The sequence below is a fragment of the Mesoplodon densirostris genome, chromosome 2, assembly GCF_025265405.1.
Source record: "Mesoplodon densirostris isolate mMesDen1 chromosome 2, mMesDen1 primary haplotype, whole genome shotgun sequence".
Lineage (NCBI taxonomy): Eukaryota > Metazoa > Chordata > Mammalia > Artiodactyla > Ziphiidae > Mesoplodon > Mesoplodon densirostris.
The window spans coordinates 184,647,273-184,672,957 of record NC_082662.1 but is presented as its reverse complement, the minus strand read 5'-3'; the positions used below and the strand labels follow the sequence as shown (position 1 = coordinate 184,672,957).

At 38.5% G+C, this 25,685-nt stretch overlaps 2 protein-coding genes across 2 annotated transcripts in view; one reads left to right on the top strand and one right to left on the bottom strand.

Moving 5' to 3' along the window:
- CDC73 (cell division cycle 73) overlaps positions 1–25,685 on the bottom strand; it is a 94,517-nt gene that overhangs the window by 34,987 nt on the left and 33,845 nt on the right. The window lies entirely within an intron of this gene.
- B3GALT2 (beta-1,3-galactosyltransferase 2) lies at positions 12,582–13,850 on the top strand. Its single transcript, XM_060088674.1, has one exon. The coding sequence runs from the start codon at positions 12,582–12,584 to the stop codon at positions 13,848–13,850; it is 1,269 nt and encodes a 422-aa protein (XP_059944657.1).

The window sequence follows — 25,685 nt, the reverse complement described above, 5'->3', positions numbered from 1 at the left end:
ATTTCGTTGTTTTGGGACCAAAGATTATAGCTACTGGCAATATAGGTAGAAAGGGAAATAACAATATTGTAAGCTTTATAAGAAAATATTCAATGTTTTACCATTTAATGATTCAAGAAACTGACTGAGGAAGCTAAAATAAAACACAGACCTGTACATACTTAACTATCTGAAATCACACATACTAAGACAGGTAACTGAAATGTTGTGAAACATTATAAATTCCAGAGATGTTAATAAATACAAATTCTGTGAAAAGTTACAGAGGAAATATAGATAAAACTCAAAGTCTACTATGAGGATATTTATGAAAAAGAAAAATACTCAATATGTTAATTAATAACTAATCAGGGAGACACTAAAAAAGTGGAGGGTACAAACAAATATATAAATTTTCATTTTTTTAATTTTAGTTCACTAAAACTCAGCAACTGTATTATCTGTGAGCCCTCTTTTTATTTATTAAAAGGGGATAAAATATTAGAAATACATAAAGATTAAACAGATAAAAATGTAACATAAAACAAACTACAGGACTTCCCTGGTGGCACAGTGGTTAAGAATCCGCCTGCCAATGCAGGGGGACACAGTTCGTGCCCTGGTCCGGGAAGATCCCACATGCCTCGGAGCAATTAAACCCGTGCACCACAACTACTGAGCCTGCGCTCTAGAGCCCCGCGAGCCACAAGTACTGAGCCCGTATGCCGCAACTACTGAAGCCCGCACGCCTAGAGCCCGTGCTCCACAAGAGAAGCCACCACAATAAGAAGCCCATGCACCGCAACGAAGAATAAGCCCTGCTCGCCACAACTAGAGGGAGCCCGCACACAGCAACAAAGACCCCATGGAGACAAAAATAAATAAAATAAAATAAATTTATTTTTAAAAAAAAAAAACTCCAATTGGGAAGATCAAAAGTATCAAAGCAGTGAAACTGAGTGAGACCACAGTGAATTGTACAAGATAAACTCTACCTGAAGGGAAAAACTGTAAATAACTATATAACACTTACTTCTGGTTATCTGTGCCATCTTTACAATGATTTGTGTACCCATCAAGCCTAGAAATCCCTTGAAAAAAAGGAACCTAATGATGTACTATCTCATATGCTCCTGTAATTTGTGTATATGCTTAATATATTTGCTGAACGTAAGTGAATCCGTTGGGCATCCTCTAAGAAATGAGGGAGGGGAAGAAATCAAACCCTAAAGTCAACCCTTACCCCTTCCTAATCCTATAACCTTTGCCTGTCTCTTCTGCAAAGTTTTGAAACCTTTGCAAAGTTTCTTTATACTGAAGTCCATATTGCCAACCAGACCATAAACAATCATTCTGAAGACAACTACGTACATGAATTTAGAATCAAGTACATTCAATGTTCCCAGGTCACCTCAAAAAGGCCCTTTGGGGGGCCTCCCTGGTGGCGCAGTGGTTAAGAGTCCGCCTGCCGATGCAGGGGATACGGGTTCGTGCCCCGGTCTGGGAGGATCCCATATGCCGCGGAGCAGCTGGGCCCGTGAGCCATGGCCGCTGGGCCTGCGCATCCGGAGCCTGTGCTCCGCAACGGGAGAGGCCACAACAGTGAGAGGCCCGCATACAGCAAAAAGGAAAAAAAAAAAAAAAAAGGCCCTTTGGGGAAAACATTCTATTTAGTTACTTCTGACTTTTGCATTCATTCCTTATCTACTAAAGCTATTAAATAAGAAGCATTTTTCAACACTAATAATTTATATTTGGGTAACTATGCTTCTTTGTGGAGTTTTAGTGGACTTGTAAGTTCTAACATATTATATCTACCTGAATTTACAAACTGTCACACTTTGTAATGAATTAATAGTGTTAATATTTTTAAATACTCTTATGTGCTGGGGAGCAGGGAGTCAGGAGTAAGACGCCTGAAACAATTTAAAGGTGCAGACCTAGTAGGCTTCACAACTCTATGTAAGAAATATTTTACACTGACCCCTCTAACAATCTAAACTTAAATGCACAGGTAACATTAACCTATGTATGTAAAATTTTTAATGGAAACCAATATCCTAGCAATATACTCTGTATTACAATTATGTTTTAGATTCATTTAAAGAAGGTCACACACACACACACACACACACACACACACACACACACACACACACACACACACACACACACACTGAGACACTCAGAAGGCCTTGCTGTTTTCAAAGATTGTCTCCCACACTACAGACTACCTTCCCTGGCCACACTCACTAAATGCCCTTCAATTATTTTGTCAACCAAACACACCTTCCCTCGTAAACTTCTAGAACACCTCCTAGGTAAGTAGTATCAAGCCCAGTACTGCCTTCATTGATAATCCCAGCTCTAACCTCTAAGACTATTCCATGCGTGCCAAATAACAACTGAAAGATTCTAGTTGATTCGTGCTAAAAAGAAACAGCTATGCTACTGAGAAACCAAAGAATATACAAGCAAAAAGGCATACCTCGTTTTATTGCACTTTGCAGATACATTTTTTTACAAATTGAAGTTTATGGCAACCCCATGTTGTCAGATCATGGTTAGCATTTTTTAATTAAGATATGTACATTGTTTTTTTAGACATAATGCTATTATCTCACAAAGTATACTGTAAACATAACTTTTCTATGCACTGGGAAACAAAAAATTCATGTGACTCACTTTATTGCGATTTCGCTGATTACAGTGGTGTGGAATTGAACTCCAAATATCTCTGATGTATGGGTATGCCCTTACTATTTTATTTTTTTATTTTTTTATTTTTTTATTTATTTTTATTTATTTTTATTTTATTTTTTTTTGCGGTATGCGGGCCTCTCACTGTTGTGGCCTCCCCCGTTGCGGAGCACAGGCTCCGGACGCGCAGGCTCAGCGGCCATGGCTCACGGGCCCAGCCGCTCCGCGGCATATGGGATCCTCCCAGACCGGGGCACGAACCCGTATCCCCTGCATCGGCAGGCGGACTCTCAACCACTTGCGCCACCAGGGAGGCCCCCCTTACTATTTTTTTAAAATTAATTAATTTATTTAATTTTGGCTGCATTGGGTTTTCATTGCTGCACGTGGGCTTCCTCTAGTTGCGGCAAGTGGGGGCTTCTCTTGTTGTGGAGCACGGGCTCTAGGCGCACGGGCTTCGGTAGTTGTGGCACGTGGGCTCAGCAGTTGTGGCTCACGGACTCTAGAGCGCAGGCTCAATAGCTGTGGCGCACGGGCTTAGCTGCTCCACAGCATGTGGGATCTTCCTGGACCAGGGCTCGAACCCAAGTCCCCTGCATTGGCAGGCGGATTCTTAACCACTGAACCACCAGGGAAGTCCCTGCCTTTACTATTAAAGTACTTGCCAAATTACTGCTGATTTTAGATGCTTACATTTTCCCTTAGGATCATTAACAGTTTGTAGGAATTAAACCAGATAAAGGTGTCTACAGTTAGTTTTGAAAGAGACTTTTAAATTTAGCTCTGCTTTCAAGTCTAAAGAAATTCTTAAACAATACGAGAAACTGCAGCACAAGCTTGTGAAAACTGAAGGAAAGAGTAAGGCAGGCAAACACTGACACTTGTGGTCATTCTGAGATTGCTAATTTGCAATCAGCTAATTCCTGCTTTGTGAGTTCAAAGAAAAGCGAAACTGATTCATAAATCTTATATTAACTTCAAAGGAAAATGCCACATTCTTAATAAACACAATAATTTTTTTTCAAAAATGGAAAACTACTAATATTAAATAGCCAAAAATATGCTATTTGTCCAAATCTTTTATGTAATGAAAAAGATGTCATCTGATTTTGAGTCAAAACAGTCAAGAGATATAAACTCCAAGCAAACACTGCTATGCAAAATTGCTGATTGATCCCAATAAAATTAAAATTGGTATCTAAATAACTGTGTCAAATGGAATTTTTCAGAGTACTACGTTGGAAATTACACCTAATCCAAAACATTAAGATTTTTCTCCAGCACTGGAAAAAGACAGCTAGTTCTTCAGGTGAAATAAATGGCTTGCATTTAGGGGCCAAAGAGTCAGACTAAAGCACAAACAAGAATGGAGACTAATGTAGGGAAAACCAGATTCATGTTCCCCTCCTCACATTACTCAAGGCTATTAGCTCATTCTCAGTGAACAGAAATCACCCACCATGGCTGAAGTGTTCTCCCCACAACCCTTTCTCCCTTCTTCTTTTTACCAAGGACATTTAGTTGAATTTATATAGATAGATGAATAGTATAATACTTGTGTTTCCTATTACATATTGAACAAATCTGTACCTGATTGATCATGTAATAATCACTCAGAAACTATTAACAACATAAATAAAAAAGTAATAATTATTTCTGTACCCAGTAGAGACTAAGAGTTAGGAGGCATAGCAAATCCTGCCTTTAAATTCTGAATCCTTAGGGGATATTCTAGACATGCCCAGGAAAATCCTAAAATGATCCTGGACAATGCTGGCCATAATGCATATATAATAGTAATATCCATCTATTTTCCCACCAGGGATGTGTTCTAAAATTAAAAAACAGACCTATGCAAGTAAAAATTACAAGACATTTATAACTATAAAACTTAACAAAATCTGCCAGTTTGCTAAGTCTGACAAAGAAATCTGTCACATTTACTGAGAAAGTTTAACCATAGAAATCAGATGTTAAAAGAAATTAGACTAAAGGAAGAACTTCTACAAGCTTGCCTGTCATAAGATTTTTACCATTTCTCTTGGCTGGAAACATGCAGGTTGCTAGAAAAAGTCACTAAAGGAACTTTTATCTCACGTCTGCTGTTTTTCTGTAAAGTTCCTAACTGGCTTAACTTAAACATAAGAAACAGGATGCAGTTGTACCTAGAAGTTTAAAGTAAATTCTGATTCAGTACACAGGTACCCTTTCATTAGCTTTCAGGAGTCTCCTTTGCTGTGTAAACACTTTCCCCATCCCAAACACAGTTGAGACAATAGTCCACTGGGAATTCAGGGGCTCCACCTAATACTTCAGGGAACCACTAACCAGCAGGTTACCTATGGAGTTCTCTTAATAATCAAGATCCATAAGAAATCTAGTGGGCATCAAAAAAAAAGGTCCAATCAGAAGAACAGCCACAAATAATTGCTTTATCCTTCCTGGAGAAAGGGCAGGGAATGTAACTAAAACATCTTTGTATCTCTAACATTTAATAAGCTGTGCCTAATTGCAAATGTTGGCACACAGTAGTTGATCAGATATGTATTTGCTGATCAACTGATTAAAGCAAAAATACAAACATCCATTTATACTGCTATGAATGATCTCTGGGTATGTTGTGCTAGTAACAGGAAAAAAGTCCCACAATTTCTCCAGCAGTGCCATGCAGCATAATAGTTAAGAAGAGAGGATAAGGACTTATTAATCTTGCTTTAATTCCCAGCTGGACTCTTTCTCATCACTAATCATCTGATATTTGGGATAATTAGTTTACAACTCTAAACACTGGTTCCTCATCTTTAAAATGGGTATTACAATAATAAAACCATTATGAGAAAAAAAGTCATTTATATAACAGCTCAAGTAGGCTTAGCACACAACATGAATTTAGTCACTGCTGCTAGTTGCATAGTCAAATCCTACGTCAGGAATTATTGATAAATAATGATCTACTACAAGCCGCTTATACTTTTATAAAATAAGTTATTTTAAATAGGCACTTAAGCATTACTCTGCCACCTAAGTTTAATTAAAAAAAAAAAAAAAAAAGAGTAGTGTGGGCTTCCCTGGTGGTGCAGCAGTTAAGGATCCGCCTGCCAGTGCAGGGGACAAGGGTTTGAACCCTGGTCCAGGAAGATCCCACATGCCGCGGAGCAACTAAGCCCGTGCGCCACAACTACTGAGCCTGTGCTCTAGAGCCCGTGCGCCACAACTACTGAGCCCGTGCACCACAACTACTGAGCCCGCGCGCCACAACTACTGAAGTCCACATGCTTAGAGCTTGTGCTCCGCAACGAGAAGCCACCACAATGAGAAGCCCGCGCACCACAAAGAAGAGTAGCCCCCGCTCACCACAACTAGAGAAAGCCCGTGAGCAGCAACGAAGGCCCAATGCAGCCAAAAAATAACAACTTAATTAATTTTTTTAAAAAGAGAGTAGTGAGCATGTAATATGGGTGGACTTAGGGACTAAATGCCAAGAAACCTGGGTTTTAGTTCTCTCCTTCACACTTAACCAGAAAAAGTCAAAGCTCTAGGCCTTACATTTTCCATTTATAAAACTCTTACTGTTCCTTCTAACATTTCTAGGAAAATCACATACACTCCTTTAAAAAAGTCTTAGGATTCCTAAAACTACAAAACACATTTCATCAGCTATACTAAAAAACATGAGGACAAAAAAATTTTAATATTAGAGAAAATGTAAATCTATATTTGAAATTACACACATTACTGGGGAAGATAGATGGGATGAAAAATATATGACTACAAATATACAGTGTAAGTTTCAAAATGGTAAATTTCTATGAGTTAAGGTTCCTAAAGTCTCAGAGGAAAAACTGATAATTCAGGTTATTAAAAAAAAAAAAAAAAAAAAGAAAAAAGGACAATGCCCCAGTACTTGCAGAAAAAAAAGCAGCAAGGTGCCCAACAGACTAATCATGCAAAATATTTCAGAGTGAATATCTAGTGTTTACTGAAAAATTTGCTTGATGGCAAGTTACTAAACCATCCTGAAATATTAGGACAAATAAATATGATTAATAAAACCTCATTACCCACCAAGAAGATCCTGTACAAGTGTGCTTTATCCATTACATCATTTTGTTGAATTCCGCCATACATGTAATTTTAAAGAAAAATAAAAATAAAAAATAAATGCTGACATTAAAAAGTGATTAAAAGTAAAGTTTTGCTGCCTTCAAGAACACTAGAAACCGCACAAGAGTAAAAAAGAAGTGGGCTATCACAGCACGTGTCAGTAAAGCAATCCACAGCAGCTGATTTACATAAATCCTAGAAAATGGGGGGGCGGGGAAGATGTCTACGTTACTGATTAAAAATGGTCTATGAGCCGCAACTAGATATCAGTAAAACGAAAATCAGAACAATTTGAGGAAAAAAACGTCAAGGGAAGGAGTGCACTGAAAGGGTTAAATTACACTAAGTTACATATCAAAGCTTTTAATTGCTTATGCCCTATAAAATCATGTAACATGAAAACCAACATCTAACACTGAAAACATTTAGAAAGCCTGTGCTTGAGCGTAAAGTTAAAAAAAAAAAAGGAAATAAGCTGGAAAAAAATAAAATTATAACCATTCATTTCATAATCATCCCAATTTTGTTTTATTCACTCATCACTACACTTACACTGAATATATATAATTTAGCACATGGAAGCAAATCTCTAAGCTTCTCCGTACCTTAGGTTTTTAGTCAAAATGAATGCAAACAATCACGTGGGATTCAGCCCAGCAGTGACGTTAAATTCTGCTCTGTCAGAGAGAGCATCTGTCAAGCCCACATTTAAACTGCTGCCTGCCTGTGCAGCAGCTGAGGAACCCTGGATTTCATATGACAGACTAAAACCCTGGTAAAACTGCTCAAAATCCTTCCTGCAGCTGCCAGGCAACAACGAAAGAGAGTTAAATCCTGTTCTTTTCCAATACAATCGAAGCACTCCATTCTAGCTCTGGCTGCTTTTGATTGCAGCTCAGTGTTCTTATTAGAAATATGGATACTGAGAAGAGAATACAGCACTGCATTGTCCGGCCAGGAAAACAGCAGATGTAAAAAGCTTCAGTGCATCAACTGTCAGCAAGAGTCGACAGGGCTCCAAACAGAACGAACCACCACAGCTCTTTTGTTTAAAGAAAGAGAAAGAAAATGAAAGAAAGGAAAAACCTCAGAAGACTAGGACCCATATGAACAAGAAGGGGAACTCGAAGACAGGCAGACAGATGGACACTCTGGACACTGTGAAAAGCAATCGCAGGAGGCAGACTGCTGGGGGAGGTGCGCATGTTCGATAGCATCTTGGCTGAAGTGATGGCGTGCCAAAAGTATCTTCAGTGAGCATAATCCTCGCCACATAAATGCCTGACCAAGGAAGGTATGTCGATATCTTGTGTGTGATACTCATTTAAATGTCTGTTACTTTTTTATAGCCCTGGAGGCACTAATATCTAATAAACAAGTTCATACAGTTCACTGTCCTTGAAACTATGAAAGGGTTTCTAAATATATGATTTTAAAATCTGTCATTGTTTAGAAGACAAGCTGTCACTGCTTTATTCAAGTAAATATGTAGCTTGCAGTAATTATGGATTACCGAAAAGGCAAACAGTAACAAGATGTGCTTAAAGGCTTCTCTGAGAAATTAAACTTTAAAAAAAAATCTGAAGCCCTCTAAAGAAAACATAGCAATCCCCTATCAAATTAAGTCAAGTTGAATACTTATCCAATAAATTAAAGTGCTCTCTTAAAAATGGCCATCAAAGAGGTCAATGCAGTGAAATTCATTAAATAGTATCAAAGATGATCTTAATATTAAGAGCTTTTTCAGTCCTTTTAAAACAAAATCTTAATATAGAACAGTTTTTAATAACAAAATGTTGCCTCCCATACCCATCTCCCTAAATAAAGATAACTTACCAACTCTGAGACTATCAACAAATTTTAAGTACCACCAAGCTGTAAGATACTAAAAGGAAAGCATTTGCACAGGATCACAGAAGGCAGTGTGCATTTATGCACAGCACACCACCCCAGGAGATTTGCATGTTCACGAATACAACTTTAAACAAAGAAATATCAATACTTGCTAAAATTACCCCCTTTTAAAATAGTGAGCTTTTATTTTAAGCAACAGACTGATTCTAAATGATCAAAATATAAGACTGGTTTTGGTGATCATTTTTAAAGTGAAACTCAAAAACATAATATGAAAATACTCTGTCATAAAAATATCCATGTAACAGCAATACAAGGTCAAAAAATTAAACTTAAATGTAGCCACTGTGCTTCCAGGCTATATAAATATGTAATGATGAACTAACAACTGGCATAGTATGTGTGTGCAGGGCAGAAATAAATCTAATAAACTATTTTAGTAACAATCATAGAATAGCAACTCATGGCTCAGGAACTCGGGTATTTCTAAAATTTTTTACAGATCGTCAAAGATCCTGATTTTTGCTCAATTTTACAGCACAACTCAACCTATTATTTAATAATCACAAAAGTCAAACATTTTTAAGACATATGTAGGGATTCCATTCTAAAGTTAAGATTAAACCAGTCTATCAGGCCCTATTATTATTAGAGCTCAACATCAACTCTCACTCATAGTATGAATTTTTATTCCATTAAGGAATGAAACCAGATGGTATTAAACAAACAAAAAAAATATGGTTGTAAAAAACCTCAAGTCTCTCTTAGTACCTTTATCTCTCAATGTTAAAGTCACCAATTAAACATTTTTATAAGCTAGCTATCTCAAAACAAGAGTGTAGAGTTTTTTATTCAAGCACCCCTTAAATCTAGAACTGTTCCCACAAACTAAAGATATCATCACTTTTAGAAGCCAAATAATAAAAACAGCATGTGTGTGTGTGTGTGTGTGTGTGTGTGTGTGTGTGTGTGTGTGTGTGTGTGTGTGTGTGTGTGTGTGTGTGTGAGACAGAGAGAGGGAAAGAGAGAGGGAGAAGTAACGGAACATTTTATAGTAACATCCTCTCCATGAGTGTCAATCCATAAGATGTAAATACATATTAATCACTTGATAATATTACCATAAGAGAGAAATCAAAGCTATTTCTATGCTGAAAATGTAAAAGTGCAAAACTATTTAGAATGTCAAAATATTTTAACTTTCTGGTCTTGTTCCCACTTCTTAAGAATTAATGTACAACAGCCAGTAACTGGAGAATAATTTATCTTTTAATAAAAGGAGGAATAGTTACTTTAATTGTACTTTCTTTTTAACAGTAAAATTATGATAAATATCTGAAAAATGTTTAATAAAGAATTTTTTTAAGGCTAGACACATGCACTATATTTACCAGTGGGAGATTAAGAAATGAGTATATATGGATTTCAAGCCTGAGCAGCTGGATATTTACAAACATACAAATATCATGAATTTACATTAAGATGCATCTCCATCACCTATGGCTACAAAATCACATAGGACCATAAACTACATGTATGCCAGATTACAATATATAATAATTTGCTGTTTTCTGTAACATTGAAATACTTTAGAAACATCACTTCAGGTATAATGTTTTCATAAAAATACAATTTACTAATATATTTACCTTCATTCATTTTTTCAGTCCTTTATTCAAACATGCATTCAAACATCTGACCTTCTACTTATTGCTTCTTAAACCATCAAATTTACAGTTTTAAAAGAGGTGGAGGGGTGGAGGGAGAATTATGGGGTGGAGGGAGAATTATTACTATTTATCTAATATTTCATTTGAAAATAAAAGCTTAGAAAGAGTCTCCTCATCTAAACAGAATGGTCAACTATTTACAAGCCTAAGGAGGAGAAAAGTGAGTTTCTAAACCAGAACACTCAGCTCTGTTATTTTCAACTGAGCTCACCACAGAACTATGTTTTACTGGTACGGTGAAGTGTCTTCATCAGAGTAATGTGAAATTAAAATTCAGGTAAATAAATTCTAATAAATAACTAGATTCTATTTTTTTAAATCTGAAAACTTAAGGAAGAAAAACACTGCTCCTATCTCACAAAATGATTAATATAATTTTTTACATTTGAGAAACACCATAACTTCTAAAAGCACTACATAATCTCAGATTCTAGAAATCATCAAAAGCTAGCGCCTGTACTGTTACGCTTCAGAAATGCTCGAATCCCCACCTGCTTGCTCCTCCTAGTGGCTTCTGCTAGAACAGGAGTCTAACACTTCCCATCAATATTTTCAAAATACTTCACATTATATGAGTACTATTCTAGTTATTCAATTATATGAGGACTTCCATGTAAATGCCATTATTTTCCCCAAATAATTGAATTTCTTATCGAGGTTAAGCAAATTTGGTATTAACCATAAACCTTTCAATATCACAGGCTACATAAACACATTCATACGTGTATATATAATTTCAAATAAACAAACGCTCCTACAATAAATGTTTTTAATTGACCAGTTTTCTTTTACATAGAGAAATAATTTTCACAATAAAAGGTTGAAAAAATTAAAATTACACAAAAAGGTTTTCTCTTTTAATAGAATTCAAGCTACAGCTCCTTACCCATCCTTTACCCCCATGCTTTGATCCAGAAAAACTAACAAACTGAAAAAACATGAACAAATTTGTGCTATGCACTAAAAAAACTTGTTCAAAGACCAGTTCTTAATATGTGGCATCGTGAACTTCCCATATTGACATCTCATAAATGTTTTTTTCTAAATGTAGAGCTCTAAGTGTCATGCTAGCAGAAGTCCTAAAAATGTAAAAAATTCTCTACATGCAAATTTAGAACACAGCATAACTCAAAAATCTTTTAAGATGCATTTTGTGAAATTTAAAATTTTAAATAGTTGGGGATACAATAATACCTAGTGTCTATATTTTGTAAGAAATCTGAAAAGACTGTTCAAAGCAGTTCTTTGTTTAATTCTAACATGGAGATTCAACTGAGATACATGATAGTACTCTGTGAAGTCCTCAGAAAATTAAATATAATTAGTTGCTATATTATAAAAATCAATCTTAAGTCTAAGTAAGGACAATGATCTCCTGAATACCTCATGTTTGAAGTGGAAGGTTAACATGAGAAAAGGGTACTTGCAAATGTCCATCATTTATTACTGTCTTAAAATCCTGCACTGAAGTTACTGAACCCTGAACATTAATTCTGACAGGTGCGTCTTCTCACTGACTTTCCCGACACAGTAGGGGCCAACGGAAACATGCCAAGCAGTGTACTGTGACTAACAAAACTCTGCCATAATCAACCTTGCACCGTCTGTCCCACAACTGATACATGACCACTTTACAAAAAAGGCCGCTGACTGTGCACCATACCACCAATGGTATGTCAAATCAATTTTAATTAATGCCAATAAATTTTCCATCTGCTCTCAGGCCTCCTTACATGGCCTCTCTCAGGGATCTAGCAGCATTTTCCTCTTCTCCGTGCATACAACTTTTAATCTTTAACTTAAGTCAACAAGTACAAGTGACCAGAGCTACTGAGACGATGAAATAAGTGGAAGAAAATCAATCCATTCACCTCTCTTTAAAGTGGTCACTGTGCTCCAAAGGTGTATTTTTAAAGAAATCAATCCTGTTCTCAGGATGTTACGTTGCCAAGGGAAGACAAATCATAAACGTTGTTCCTGGGTTATCCTATTTTCACAGCTTAAAAATTTCCATGTGCCCTAATTTTATTAGTCTCTTTCAAGCAGTTCTGTGATATTTCCATTCTGTAAACGTTTATGCTTCACCTTTATAGAATGACTGCGAGGGAGACGACGTGACCGCATTAGAAAATGATTACCAAAGAACAGTACTGATTCAGGAGAAGAACACATTCTCAGCCACCGATCTCTCGTCCACTACTGGATATTTACAACATGCTTCAGTGGAGAAGAAGACACTGCTGCTTTGCAAAGATGAGCTGGAATGCCAAGAGGTCTCTATTCCGTACCCATCTTATTGGTGTACTTTCTCTTGTGTTTCTTTTTGCTATGTTTTTGTTTTTCAATCATCATGACTGGCTGCCAGGCAGAACTGGATTCAAAGAAAACCCTGTGACATACACTTTCCGTGGATTTCGTTCTACGAAAAGTGAGACAAACCACAGCTCTCTTCGGAATATCTGGAAAGAAACAGTCCCGCAGACTCTGAGGCCTCAAACAGCAACTAACTCCAATAACACAGATTTGTCACCACAAGGAGTTACAGGGCTGGAGAATACACTCAGTGCCAACGGAAGTATTTACAATGAAAAAGGCACTGGACATCCAAATTCTTACCATTTCAAATACCTTATCAATGAACCTGAAAAATGCCAGGAGAAAAGCCCTTTTTTAATACTACTAATAGCTGCAGAACCTGGACAGGTAGAAGCTAGAAGAGCTATTCGGCAAACTTGGGGCAATGAAAGTCTAGCACCTGGTATCCAAATCACACGAATTTTTTTGTTGGGTGTAAGTATTAAGTTAAATGGCTACCTTCAACGTGCAATCCTGGAAGAAAGCAGACAATACCACGATATAATTCAACAGGAATATTTAGATACATACTATAATCTGACCATTAAAACACTAATGGGCATGAACTGGGTTGCCACATACTGTCCACATATTCCATATGTTATGAAAACGGACAGTGACATGTTTGTCAACACCGAATATTTAATACTTAAGTTACTGAAGCCAGACCTGCCTCCTAGACGTAACTATTTTACTGGTTACCTAATGAGGGGATACGCACCCAACCGAAACAAAGACAGCAAGTGGTACATGCCACCAGACCTCTACCCAAGTGAGCGCTATCCTGTCTTCTGTTCCGGGACTGGTTATGTTTTTTCTGGAGATCTGGCAGAGAAGATATTTAAAGCTTCTTTAAGCATCCGTCGTTTGCACTTGGAAGATGTATATGTAGGGATCTGTCTTGCCAAGTTGAGAATTGATCCTGTCCCCCCTCCCAATGAGTTTGTGTTCAATCATTGGCGAGTTTCTTATTCAAGCTGTAAATACAGCCACCTAATTACCTCTCATCAGTTCCAGCCTAGTGAACTGATAAAATACTGGAACCATTTACAACAAAATAAGCACAACGCTTGTGCCAACGCAGCAAAAGAAAAGGCAGGCAGGTATCGCCACCGCAAACTCCACTAGAAAAGACAACTTTTTTTTTTTTTTCCAAAACGTGCAACCTGTAAAATATTGCTAAAAGCATGTATAGTTAAAACTGATTACATCCATAGGACAAGTTTTAGTTAAAACTCATTGCATAAAGGAATCCAAAAATATTTTTTTAATTTCTGAAGAAGGTAATTCTTAAAAATACAACACGATATAACAAAAAGGTATCCCAAACAATCTACTAAAAATCCACATAAGGGGATTCTGTGTATTAACATGCAATAACAGGCGTGCCTACATCAATGGTTCAACTCTTACGTTAGGGGCCAAGAAGGTGTATTTGCATATGTTTTCCACATAAATTTAAATTTAAGAAATGGATACAGTCAAAAGACTTTGGATTCAGTTTTTCATTTCAATATATAATTAAATGTAAATAAAACATTATTGTCAATTTTAAGGAAACTTTATAATTGTGCAAAGGACAAATCTTGACCTATTCTAGGGTTCTAAAAACCATATTCCATGCAATAAGATTTAGTTGAATTATTCCATAAACATATTTATAAAGTTCAGATGTTTCATCAATGCAGTTCTCATCTAAGTATTTACTTTTTAAAAACAATTGAGATACTCATTTTCTTTTATCAATACGCACATATACTGGAGGAATTTATTTTGACATGATGTGATAAAATGTGAAAAAAAATCAGTGTGTCTCAGGCTCACGTTTTTATAAAAAAAAAAATTAAATGTTTCAAAATAGAACATCTGTTCCCTCGTTGGTGTTCAGGGCCAAGCTAGTACTTCAATGATTTACTCCATCAACCAGTTACTGCACTCTCAAGGAGCATCACCACTTAACTTCAAGCATATCTGAAAAAACCTATCATTTTCCTCTAACTGAAGCAAAAGTGATTACTTACAGGCACAAAGAGGATGCACTGTTGAAAAAAGATAAAGGATAAAGAGTGCAGCGCCAGTTTCATTCAATACATTTTAAGATGCATGTCTGCCAAACCGCAACATATGGGAAGTTTATTTCCTGACAGCAGGTGTACACATGCCAATACTTAATCATTTTACGGCACCTACTTCTTTCTCTGAGTGCCAAGTTTACAAACCTGCAGTTTTTAATTTGGTGGATGACAAATATTCTGCACCACTGATTAAAAACTTCTTTGGGAGGGATGGGGGAAAACTACAAATGTTTGATGAACACTTGATTCTGGGATGAACAATGTATACAATGCACTTTTATCAAGTTTTTAATAAAAAAGCTTAACAAAAAAACCTTTACTGAGTGTTATGGTCCAAATACTTCACAATAATTTTGTATGGCTCCATTATAAATTTTAAAATCAGGAAATACTAACCCATTAATTTTTAAAAAGTGTTTTTACTTTAAACAAGTGTATAAATTTATCAATCTTGCTCAGTGAGGATGTCACTTATCCTAATTCTAATAACAATCATTTTAATCCTTGATTCTATTCTGAAGAGTTATCCACCAAAACAGAATTCTAACATGTTACAGTTCAGAATCACAGAGACTGCTTCAGTACTTATCAGCTAATGCGCTGAATTCTATTTATACTCAACTTATCTCCCACTTTCAGTTCAGTTGTCTAAGTGTTCTATTCTACATAGAATAATTCTGAATGCTGAGCTAAATAACCCCCCAGCTCTTGGTAAGGTCTGTTTTTCACTTAATTTATTCTGCATGGTTATAAAAAGACTAAAATTACTAAATACCAAAATTACTAAAGAAAGGTCACACATAAAAGGATAATACCAAATTAGATAAGTGTGATGAGAGACAAAAGGAATCCTTCCCTCAGTATAAGCCTCTCATTAATACTTCAGAAGTTTTATTTTTTAAAAGTATATGGGGCTTCCCTGGTGGCGCAGTGGTTGCGAGTCCGCCTGCCGATGCAGGGGACGCGGGTTCGTGCCCCGGTCTGGGAGGATCCCACATGCCGCGGAGCGGCTGGGCCCGTGAGCCATGGCCGCTGAGCCTGCGCATCCGGAGCCTGCGCTCCGCAACGGGAGAGGCCATGGCAGTGAGAGGCCCGCGTACCGCAAAAAAAAAAAAAAAAAAAAGTATATGTATATGCATGTGTGCATCCACAGGTATGTACTCAGAAACAATCCAAACACTATGTGTACAAATTATTATTACAGTGCAGTATCTTTAAAAGATAGTATTTTCCTTCCAGAAAAATTCAAGTCTAAAAGAGATGACTTGGAATCTCATGACACTCCAGGTTCTCAAAGAGCACTGAATCAAATAACAAGGGTTTTAGTGCTGCTGACAATCTTTATTTTAAAGTAAGTATTCTGCTATTAGTTTATTTTTGACCTCCCATGCTGAATGTGCAAGCTGATTTCAGCAAAATATGATTTTCAAATTCATATTATGATATTTAAAAATACAGTATTTAAACATCTCACCAAATATTAATTGTGCCTTATTCATGCCCAGTACTATGTAATTTTTACTATGCATGAAAATATAATTTTAAATGACAGCACTTGCATTTGGTCAAAGAAAAAAATTACAGTAACCACCATGTAATCTTTATGCTCGAAGTGTTACGAGATATTGTGGAAGATAAAAATACCAAAACGTTCAATACTTACACTAGTTTATTTTGATCAAGATTATATAGGTGATGAAATTCTAATTCAAGTAAAAAAAACTTCTTTCTCACCTCTGAGTATACAGTATGATCACAAAAAATCAACTGGAGTCTTATTAATATCTATTACCAAAACCCCTATAAAAATAATACCAACACAGCAGCAGGAACTATTTACTGACTGAGAGTACGCTGTGTGCCTGGTACCGTGTTAAAGTACTTTACACACATATCTCGTATAATCCTTATAAGTAACACTAAGAGATAAGAAAGACTGGTACAAGAGGTTAAATACCTAAGATCACACAGCTAGTAAAACAGCAGGGTTCCACTGCAAAGACTCTTAACCATTATGCTATTCTGCTACATACTTCACATATGACTCCTGCTAGAGGGTCTAAAAAGCTAAGCAAAAACGGCCTATCCTCTCTTCTATTCCATGCTTATTCTTCACCTTTTGCTAGGATCTCCAGGCATCACAACTGTTTTCTCACACTGGAGGGACGCCTGATGTCAGGTGCAAATAAAGAGAAGGAGAAGGAGAGGAAATTTGATCCCTCAGTTATTTTTTCTTCTCCTTTTCAGTTGCTGATGTCTGGGGGTCAGAAACTCAGAAAAGCTAAGAATTACTGCTTATCTCTTGCTCCTTTGGGCACTGAGACACATCTGTAAACAACAGGCAGGTGGCACTTAGAAATTATGTAAAAGGTGCTTCTTTTTTTTTTTTTTTGCGGTACGCGGGCCTCTCACTGTTGTGGCCTCTCCCATTGCGGAGCACAGGCTCCGGACGCGCAGGCTCAGCGGCCATGGCTCACGGGCCCAGCCGCTCCGCGGCATGTGGGATCTTCCCAGACCGGGGCACAAACCCGTGTCCCCTGCATCGGCAGGCGGACTCTCAACCACTGCGCCACCAGGGAAGCCCTAAAAGGTGCTTCTTTTGACGTATAATTTGATCATTGTTAGTAGACAAAAGTAGCACCACATTTACTCACTCTACTGGTTAGTCGCCTACTTTTTGTGATGAGGTGGTAAAACCGATTTATCCAGCTGGTTCAGGTTTGTTTTCAGTTTTTACTGCTTAACTACAAAATTTGACTATTAAATTAACACAGATTTAAGAAGCCAAAAAAAAATATCTCTACCATACCTACATTCTAACACACCTCACAGAGTATCAGTGTATCACTTAACATGACTCTCGGAAGACGGGTAATGTGCATCAAATACTAACAGGGGCCATTCTAAGTTTCGGCCAGGAACCTGTTGCTGTGTACTCCATCAGCGCACACATACACACGCCCTCCCCCAAGCACGATGGAACTCTACACCTTACTACTTTCAAGATCTGATTTGCCAGAGAAGGAAGAAAAACGTTTCTGTATTTGCAGAAGTGTTTCACCTCCCTCCACCAGCAAATGTCTGAGCTAAAGGACAACTAGAGTGAAAGCAACTGCCTCCATCTGTTTATTAATCTAATTATTTCAACTTCCCACTGAAGCCTATAGATTCTCAGTCTGAATTTCACTTGAGACAGTATCCTAAATGTTGAAAAATGAAAATAAATCAACGGCATCACAAAAAATAAATGTTAAGTAACAGAAAGCTATAACATTATATGCAAAATCTTAAATTCATGCTTGTATAAGTTTTTAATTAAATGTTTAAAAGATACTAATTTATACAATAAAACTAATAAGGGGGGCTTCCCTGGTGGCGCAGTGGTTGAGAGTCCGCCTGCCGATGCAGGGGATACGGGTTCGTGCCCCGGTCCAGGAAGATCCCACATGCCGCAGAGCGGCTAGGCCCATGAGCCATGGCCGCTGAACCTGCGCGTCTGGAGCCTGTGCTCCGCAACGGGAGAGGCCACAACAGTGAGAGGCCTGCGTACCGCAAAAAAACAACAACAACAAAAAACTAATAAGGGTTGTTTGCTTCACTGTCATACCTAAAATGCTAGTAAAAACATATATTTGAATACAGATAACAAACAGAATTAGCATGAGATTCTGATGGCAATGAGAATTTTCTAACATACTGGCAGATTTCCTTTGGGGAGCTACTCCACCCTCAAATAAGAAAGTTCTAGGAAAACTTTCTATCAAGACACCCTGCCTTCTTGGATAGCCGGTCCCCGCCGCCGGCGGGCCGACGCCCGCGTCCCCCGGGGCGCGGCGCGTCGGGACCGGGGTCCGGTGCGGAGAGCCCTTCGTCCTGGGACACGGGGTGCGGCCGGAAAGGCGGCCGCCCCCTCGCCGGTCACGCACCGCACGTTCGTGGGGAGCCTGGTGCTAAACCATTCGTAGACGACCTGCTTCTGGGTCGGGGTTTCGTACGTAGCAGAGCAGCTCCCTCGCTGCGATCTATTGAAAGTCAGCCCTCGACACAAGGGTTTGTAAATTAAAAATCTTAAAAAAAAAAAAAAAAGACACCCTACCTTGCACTAGCCAAGCTAAGACAACCAAAGACCCTCTCTTATTGCAATCTGAATCCTGAAGGAAACAAACACACGCACAACAAACCAAGAAAATGACTGGAGCTAATTCATTTGGACTTCAGCACCCTGCAGAAATTACCCACTGATTCTTGTCCTCTAGATCCCAGAGCTGCTACAGTTCCTGTCCCTTCTACCACTTGATTCTTTAGTTTTTTGAACTCACCTATAATATTCTGATACTTTTGTTTTTTTGGGTTTCAGTTAGTCAGAGTCAATTTTTAACCAAAGAATCCTAAGTGACAGAAAACCTACCACTAGCAAACGCTGCAGTGATAAAGTCGTTCCTAGGTTCTATGATGACTTCAGAATGCTCTATGAGACCATGCCCTCTGTGTGCTTTGCCACCTGAACAAGTCAGGAGTGTAAAGGGATCCAAGAACAACTTTTCTGTTAAAGAAAACAGGCTGAAAATGTTAGAGCTGTTCATAATCCATATTCATGGCCAGGCCTCACAAGAACAACAAAGTTTTTGTGCATATAACATAAGATAGCGGAGAGCATGTTGCTATAGATACCTTATTACTGAAGAGGGATCAGGGAAACAGGCTTGGGAGCTGTGTTTCTACAGTCACACCACCATGGGGGAGAGGTAACGTGTCTCCCAAGTAACCACCAACACGGAAGTAACCATCAGCACAGCTGCCTGAGCCCCCTGCACTGTAAAGTGCTGTCTGAGCTTAGAAATGAATGAACAGAGAAGCCTGACCACACCTTCACATCTGCTGTTTAAAACTATTCCTTTATCAGAGATCTTTTCGTCTCCTGATAAGGTTAAAAAAAAAAAAAAAAAGCCACAACCTTCTTCCTGGTAGATTTATGTAAAGGAGGGAAGAGAACAAATGAAAACAGAAAGCTAATAAATGGGCCAAAAAAGCCAAGTAAAAGTTCATAAGCATAAATTTAAAGTATTTGTATGTCTGAGTGTCTTTAAGTACACACATTTAACAGTACATTTAAATCCAGTTATCTTCTCTCATCTCCAAATTTTAAAACTTTTAAAATAACATTTCCTGTCTGAGTGAATGGCTATATCCAGTCAGTGGCCACATGAAAATATCAAGTCAACCTCACCACTTCCTTCTCTTACTATCACCCGTATCACTCTATCCCCAAAACCTGGATTCATAGTGGAATCCACCCACTTTTCTTCATCTTACTGCTCTAGTAGTTTAAGTGAGCAAAACTTTTGCAACTGGTTTCTTCACAGTCACCCAATCTGCTTCCCATATACTACTGCCAGAATGATACTTTCAAAACCACAAAACTATTCACATCATCCCAATGCTTCAACAGATTCCCAATGTTCTTAGGATAAATACCAAAATCCCTGAAGTCCTTGGATAGCGACAGGGCCCATGAATGACTCTCTTCCTTGCTAAAGCTAATGTCTCTACCCAATCTTTTGATCTTACTGCTGCCTTTTACTTCACTCCGTAACGTATCCTCTCTTCCTCAAGACTGATTTTAAAAGCAATCAACAAACAAAAAATCCTAGATTAGAAACAGTGAACTGAAATTTGACTCAATAAAATAGCCTCACCCTTTCTGTCTGCAGCATTTTCATCTTATTTGAAAGGAAACTTATTTTTAAGGCATCAAAATCAATTTTTCTCTATAGTGAAAAACTGATTTTGATGCCTTAAAAATAACTAAGACTCAACCACTGGCTTATATATGGGCTCACCCACACTGCAAATAAAGCAACATATAAGTAAATATATGTTGACAAAAAGAAAGTACAAATATTCTGGAAATAATTAATATAATCAGTTCCACAAATGTGAAGGTCCCTCACATGACAGTGCATTTCTAAGCAGGGACCATGATGCTGAAGAAGATCAAGAAGTGTTAACCTTCCTCAATAGATATTCAGTGCAGATGAAACCCCTAGGCATCATTTCCCAAACAGACCAGTTTACCATGCTTTGTTCCAGAACTCTAACACTAGGTTAATAGAAATTCTTGAGTCCAGTCCTCCTTAGCATTGAAGAAACATCCAGAAGTCCACTCACCTGATAAATATTTACTGAGAGCCTAGGCATTAAGACATGAGCTGTAGATACAATGATAAACAAAAACAATCATTAAGTTGCTGCCATAATACTCCTTTGACAGAGAAAGCCATGTATCAGATCTTCATACAAACAAGTGGAAAGGACAACTATGATATCTGTCATGAAGGAAAGATACACAGTGCTTTGCAAGCATATAACGGGAACTGACCTGACCTATGGTCAGAAAAGCCTTCTCAGAAGAAACATTTGTTAACATCTAAGAAATAACTAGATGTCAATCGGGCAAAAGGGGAACAATTCCAAGAAGAAGGAACAGCAGGTACAATGGCCCTGAGGTTGGAGTAAACCATGGCACAAAAATAAAGAGGAAGATTGGTATGAGCTGATGCCAGAAAGGTAAAAAGAGAGACAGGTAAACCCTCATGAAGACTTGTAGTACCTATTAAAATATGGCTTTTAATCCTAAGACTAATAGGAAGCCAATGAAGATAGAAAAAAAATAGAAAAAAAAATTGAGGCTAGTGCATGCCCAACAGCTCCTCTCTTCTTCAGTGTTTGAGGCATCCTGGCTGCAACATGAGAACAGAATGAAGAGACGCATGAGTGATACAAAAACACAAACTAGGAGACCACTGCATAATCCAGGGAAGATACAGAAATAGTTGGACCAGGAAGGACGGTAGTGATCCGGAGATAAGAATTCCAGAGATGTTAGCAAGTGAGGTCCACAGGCCTTCACGACGTGTGGATACTCGCGGTGAGGGAGAAGGCATGAGTGCCAAGGCCTAAGATCCTGGCCTGGGCACTGAGGGCACGAGGAGAGAGAAGACGCTGTACGAGAACCTGATTCGCCAAGGATAACATAATAAAGAGCCACTGAAAAATGTACAGAAGGACTGTCAAGTGGCACTGAGGGCCTATATATTACAAAGCATCAATAACAATAATAAATCTTAACTACTACTCTGCATGCATATGAAAGGATGGAAAGTAACTAAAAATATACAGATAACATGAGCTTAAGAATCACTCATTCAGGGGCTTCCCTGGTGGTGCAGCGGTTAAGAATCCACCTGCCAATGCAGGGGACATGGGTTCGAGCCCTGGTCCGGGAAGATCCCACATGCCACAGAGCAACTAAGCCCGTGCACCACAACTACTGAGCCCACGCCCCACAACTACTGAGCCCGCATGCCTAGAGCCCGTGCTCTGCAACAAGAGAAGCCACTGCAATGAGAAGCCCGCGCACCACAACGAAGAGTAGCCCCCTTTCGCTGCAACTAGAGAAAGCCCACGTGCAGCAACGAAGACCCAACGCAGCCAAAAGTAAATTAACTAATTAATTTAAAAAAAAATCATTCATTCAATACTTTTCAAGCAACACCTATGTGCCCACTACCCTGTTCTCAGCACTGGGAAGATGGTGGAGGGCAACAAGATGTGTTTCCTACCTTTGGATCTTCATATTCAAAGAAAATCATGAATGTAAACAAATAAATAAGATTACTAGCAGAAAAAAAAGTGGGAGGTCTTCCTGGAAAAGTAACCTTTAAACTGAGATCTGAATTTTGAGGAGCCAGTCTTATTAAGAGCAAGAGGAAGAATGATCCAGGCAAACAGAACTACAAAGACAGGGCTTCCCTGGTGGCGCAGTGGTTGAGAGTCCGCCTGCCGATGCAGGGGACACGGGTTCGTGCCCTGGTCTGGGAAGATCCCATATGCCGCGGAGCGGCTGGGCCCGTGAGCCAAGGCCGTTGAACCTGCGCATCCGGAGCCTGTGCTCTGCAACGGGAGAGGCCACAACAGTGAGAGGCCCACATACCGCAAAAAAAAAAAAAAAAAAAAAAAGAACTACAAAGACAACGGCCAGGAGGTTGAGAAGAACTTGACATGTCTGTAAAAAAACAGAAAAAAGCCAGTGAAGCGGAACTCTAGAATACAGAGCTGTGGATAGAAATCAGAGGGGCCCCTAATATGGATGGGAAAAAATTCACAATTTTATTTTCACCAACCTCTAACAGAAATGACATTTCCTTCTTTCATGAATGAAGGCAACAAACCACAGTGCTATTAACAACAGTTCTGACTTTGTCACCAACAGAAATCAAGTATTTTCATATCACATTACTCTTACAGATATCTTGAAAAGCTGTGTATGGACATACTTTAAAATTCTGGAATTTATTAGATTTGTCCCTAGATCTTGTTATGTAATGCATTAGTAAAAGCAACACGAAGTACAATACCATGTCATAAAGTTATGTTTCTCAAAATTTTGATAATTTTATTTCAATACAATTGGTTTTCTGTTATCTTATGTTATTTTATTTTATGCATTAAAAACATTATTCAGAGAGAGGAATCATAGGATTCGCCAGTCTACTAAATAGGTTCATGGCACCAAAAAAAAAAGTATTACGAACTTCTAATCTAGAATAAAAGACATATAAGACTCCTGTCAACTAAATGCAACTATTGGTGCTTGTTTGGATCCTATTTCCAACAAATGAACTGCAAAAAAAGATTTTTCAGAAAAATTAAAGAAACTGGAAAATGAACTGGGTTTTAGATGATACCAACAATTAATGTTTATTTTGTTATATGCAATAATGCCTACATTAAAAAAAAAAAGTCCATGTCTTTTAGAAGTGCAGAGTAAGTAGGAACAAAGTGTCAGTGTCTGGGTTTTGCTTCACAGTACTTCGGGAAAAAAGGGAGCTGTGGAACAGCTGAAGTAAAAGTGGTTAAAAAATAATTATAGAATCTGTGTGATGGGCAGATTTTAAAAATCATACACTATTTTCTCTAATTATATTTATGTTTGAAATTTTTCATAATTAAGAAAAATGGGGGGTGGAATTCAGTAACTGCTTTGCAAAACAGAGCCCCTTAGAGGGGAAAAAGTTGCAAAGGGGCACTGTCTGTTGGAAGAAAATTAGAGAAAGATGCTCCTTTCTCTGGGCTGATGATGTCCTAGGTCAGGCCACCTAACTTGAGGAGGGTGCAAGCTATCTAAGGGGTTTTCCTCTTTCTTCCCCCATTACGTTCAGGGAAGACAGTAGGTATCATTAAAACTTGCTTTGACATTATTCATTACTCATCTTGTGAGTATGCACCACCTGTCTAATGGCATTTATTTCAAAGAAAAAATAACCCATTTCCCATTATATCAACTGTCCAGGCCTAGAAAATTAGCCTTTCATCAAACTAGCACATCCTGACATTAGAAACAGTGATGGTTTAGGAAAAATAATAAGTTGTAGTCTTAAGCTAACGAGCACTGATTGCGTTTCGTTTTCATACTCAGGAGAACCTGACAATTCAGAAGAAGAGGGTGGGGGAAAGGAGAGGGAAGCTAGGTAGTTGCAAATGCACGTAAACGATGCGTGCCAGGCCGCTGTCGTTTTCACGACTGGTAGAAAGTTAAAAAATCTGGACGGGGTGGGTGAGGGAATGCTGTACATATTTAAGCAATTGAACCATGCAAGATGGTTCCCAGGTTGTCAGAAAAATGACTGTAACCAAAAAGAAGCCCTCTCCATTTGTGTAATATTAAGAAGTGGACTGTACACCTCTCCCCAGCTTAGCGTATTTAAGGTAGGTTCTGCATCGGCAGGAAGGTGGGCTTGCTAATCTCTTCTCGGCAAGCCCGTTCCACTGTCCTGCTAACCTCACCTGTCATCTAACTCAGCACTCCCTCATCAACTGCTCCTCTGTCTTAGTAGAAGTGTTTTCTCAGCCTGACTGACAGACAAAAAGCCTTATAACTCTGTTTCCCAAATATCAAATGCCATCACAAACCAGGAGGATGTCTTAGCAAAAACTGATACGTTCATTCATTAAGAGAAATTTTCTTTAAAAAAAAAACCAAATGTCCATTCTATTTGGCTTTAAGCAATCAAAAGTTCCTGATTATGGGGGCTTCTCTGGTGGCACAGTGGTTGAGAATCCGCCTGCCAAGGCAGGGGACAAGGGTTCGAGCCCTGGTCCAGGAAGATCCCACATGCCACGGAGCAACTAAGCCCGTGCACCACAACTATTGAGCCTGCGCTCTAGAGCCTGAGAGCCACAACTACTGAAGCCCATGTGCCTAAAGCCCATGCTCCGCAACAAGAGAAGCCACCACAATGAGAAGCCCGTGCATCGCAACGAAGTGTAGCCCCTGCTCGCCGCAACTAGAGAAAGCCTGTGTGCAGCAACGAAGACCCAACACAGCCAACAATAAATAAATAAAATAAATAAATTTTAAAAAGTTCCTGATTACTAAAGTTTTATTAATAAAAATTTAATTCCTTCAGTACTAGGAGATATATCTTACAGTTTCTCACTGCTGTCAGTCTAAAATCCAAATCCATCAGTAATAATTTTCATTTAATATTCCTGCATTTCCTAAGATAAATAGAAATAATAGTTTTTGTTTTGTTTTGTTTTTTTTTCTTTTTTTTTTGCGGTATGTGGGCCTCTCACTGTTGTGGCCTCCCCCGTTGCGGAGCACAGGCTCCGGATGCGCAGGCCCAGCGGCCATGGCTCACGGGCCCAGCCGCTCCGCGGCATATGGGATCCTCCCAGACCGGGGCACGAACCCGTATCCCCTGCATCGGCAGGCGGACTCTTAACCACTGCGCCACCAGGGAGGCCCAGAAATAATAGTTTTAACTACAGTACACAGGCAATGGTCACTAGGCAAATGTCTCCAACATTTTTTAATAAGTCAAAC

Excerpts from the sequence above, each read along its gene's own strand:
- B3GALT2 (XM_060088674.1), top strand. The coding sequence starts at position 12,582 with ATGCTTCAGTGGAGAAGAAGACACTGCTGCTTTGCAAAGATGAGCTGG.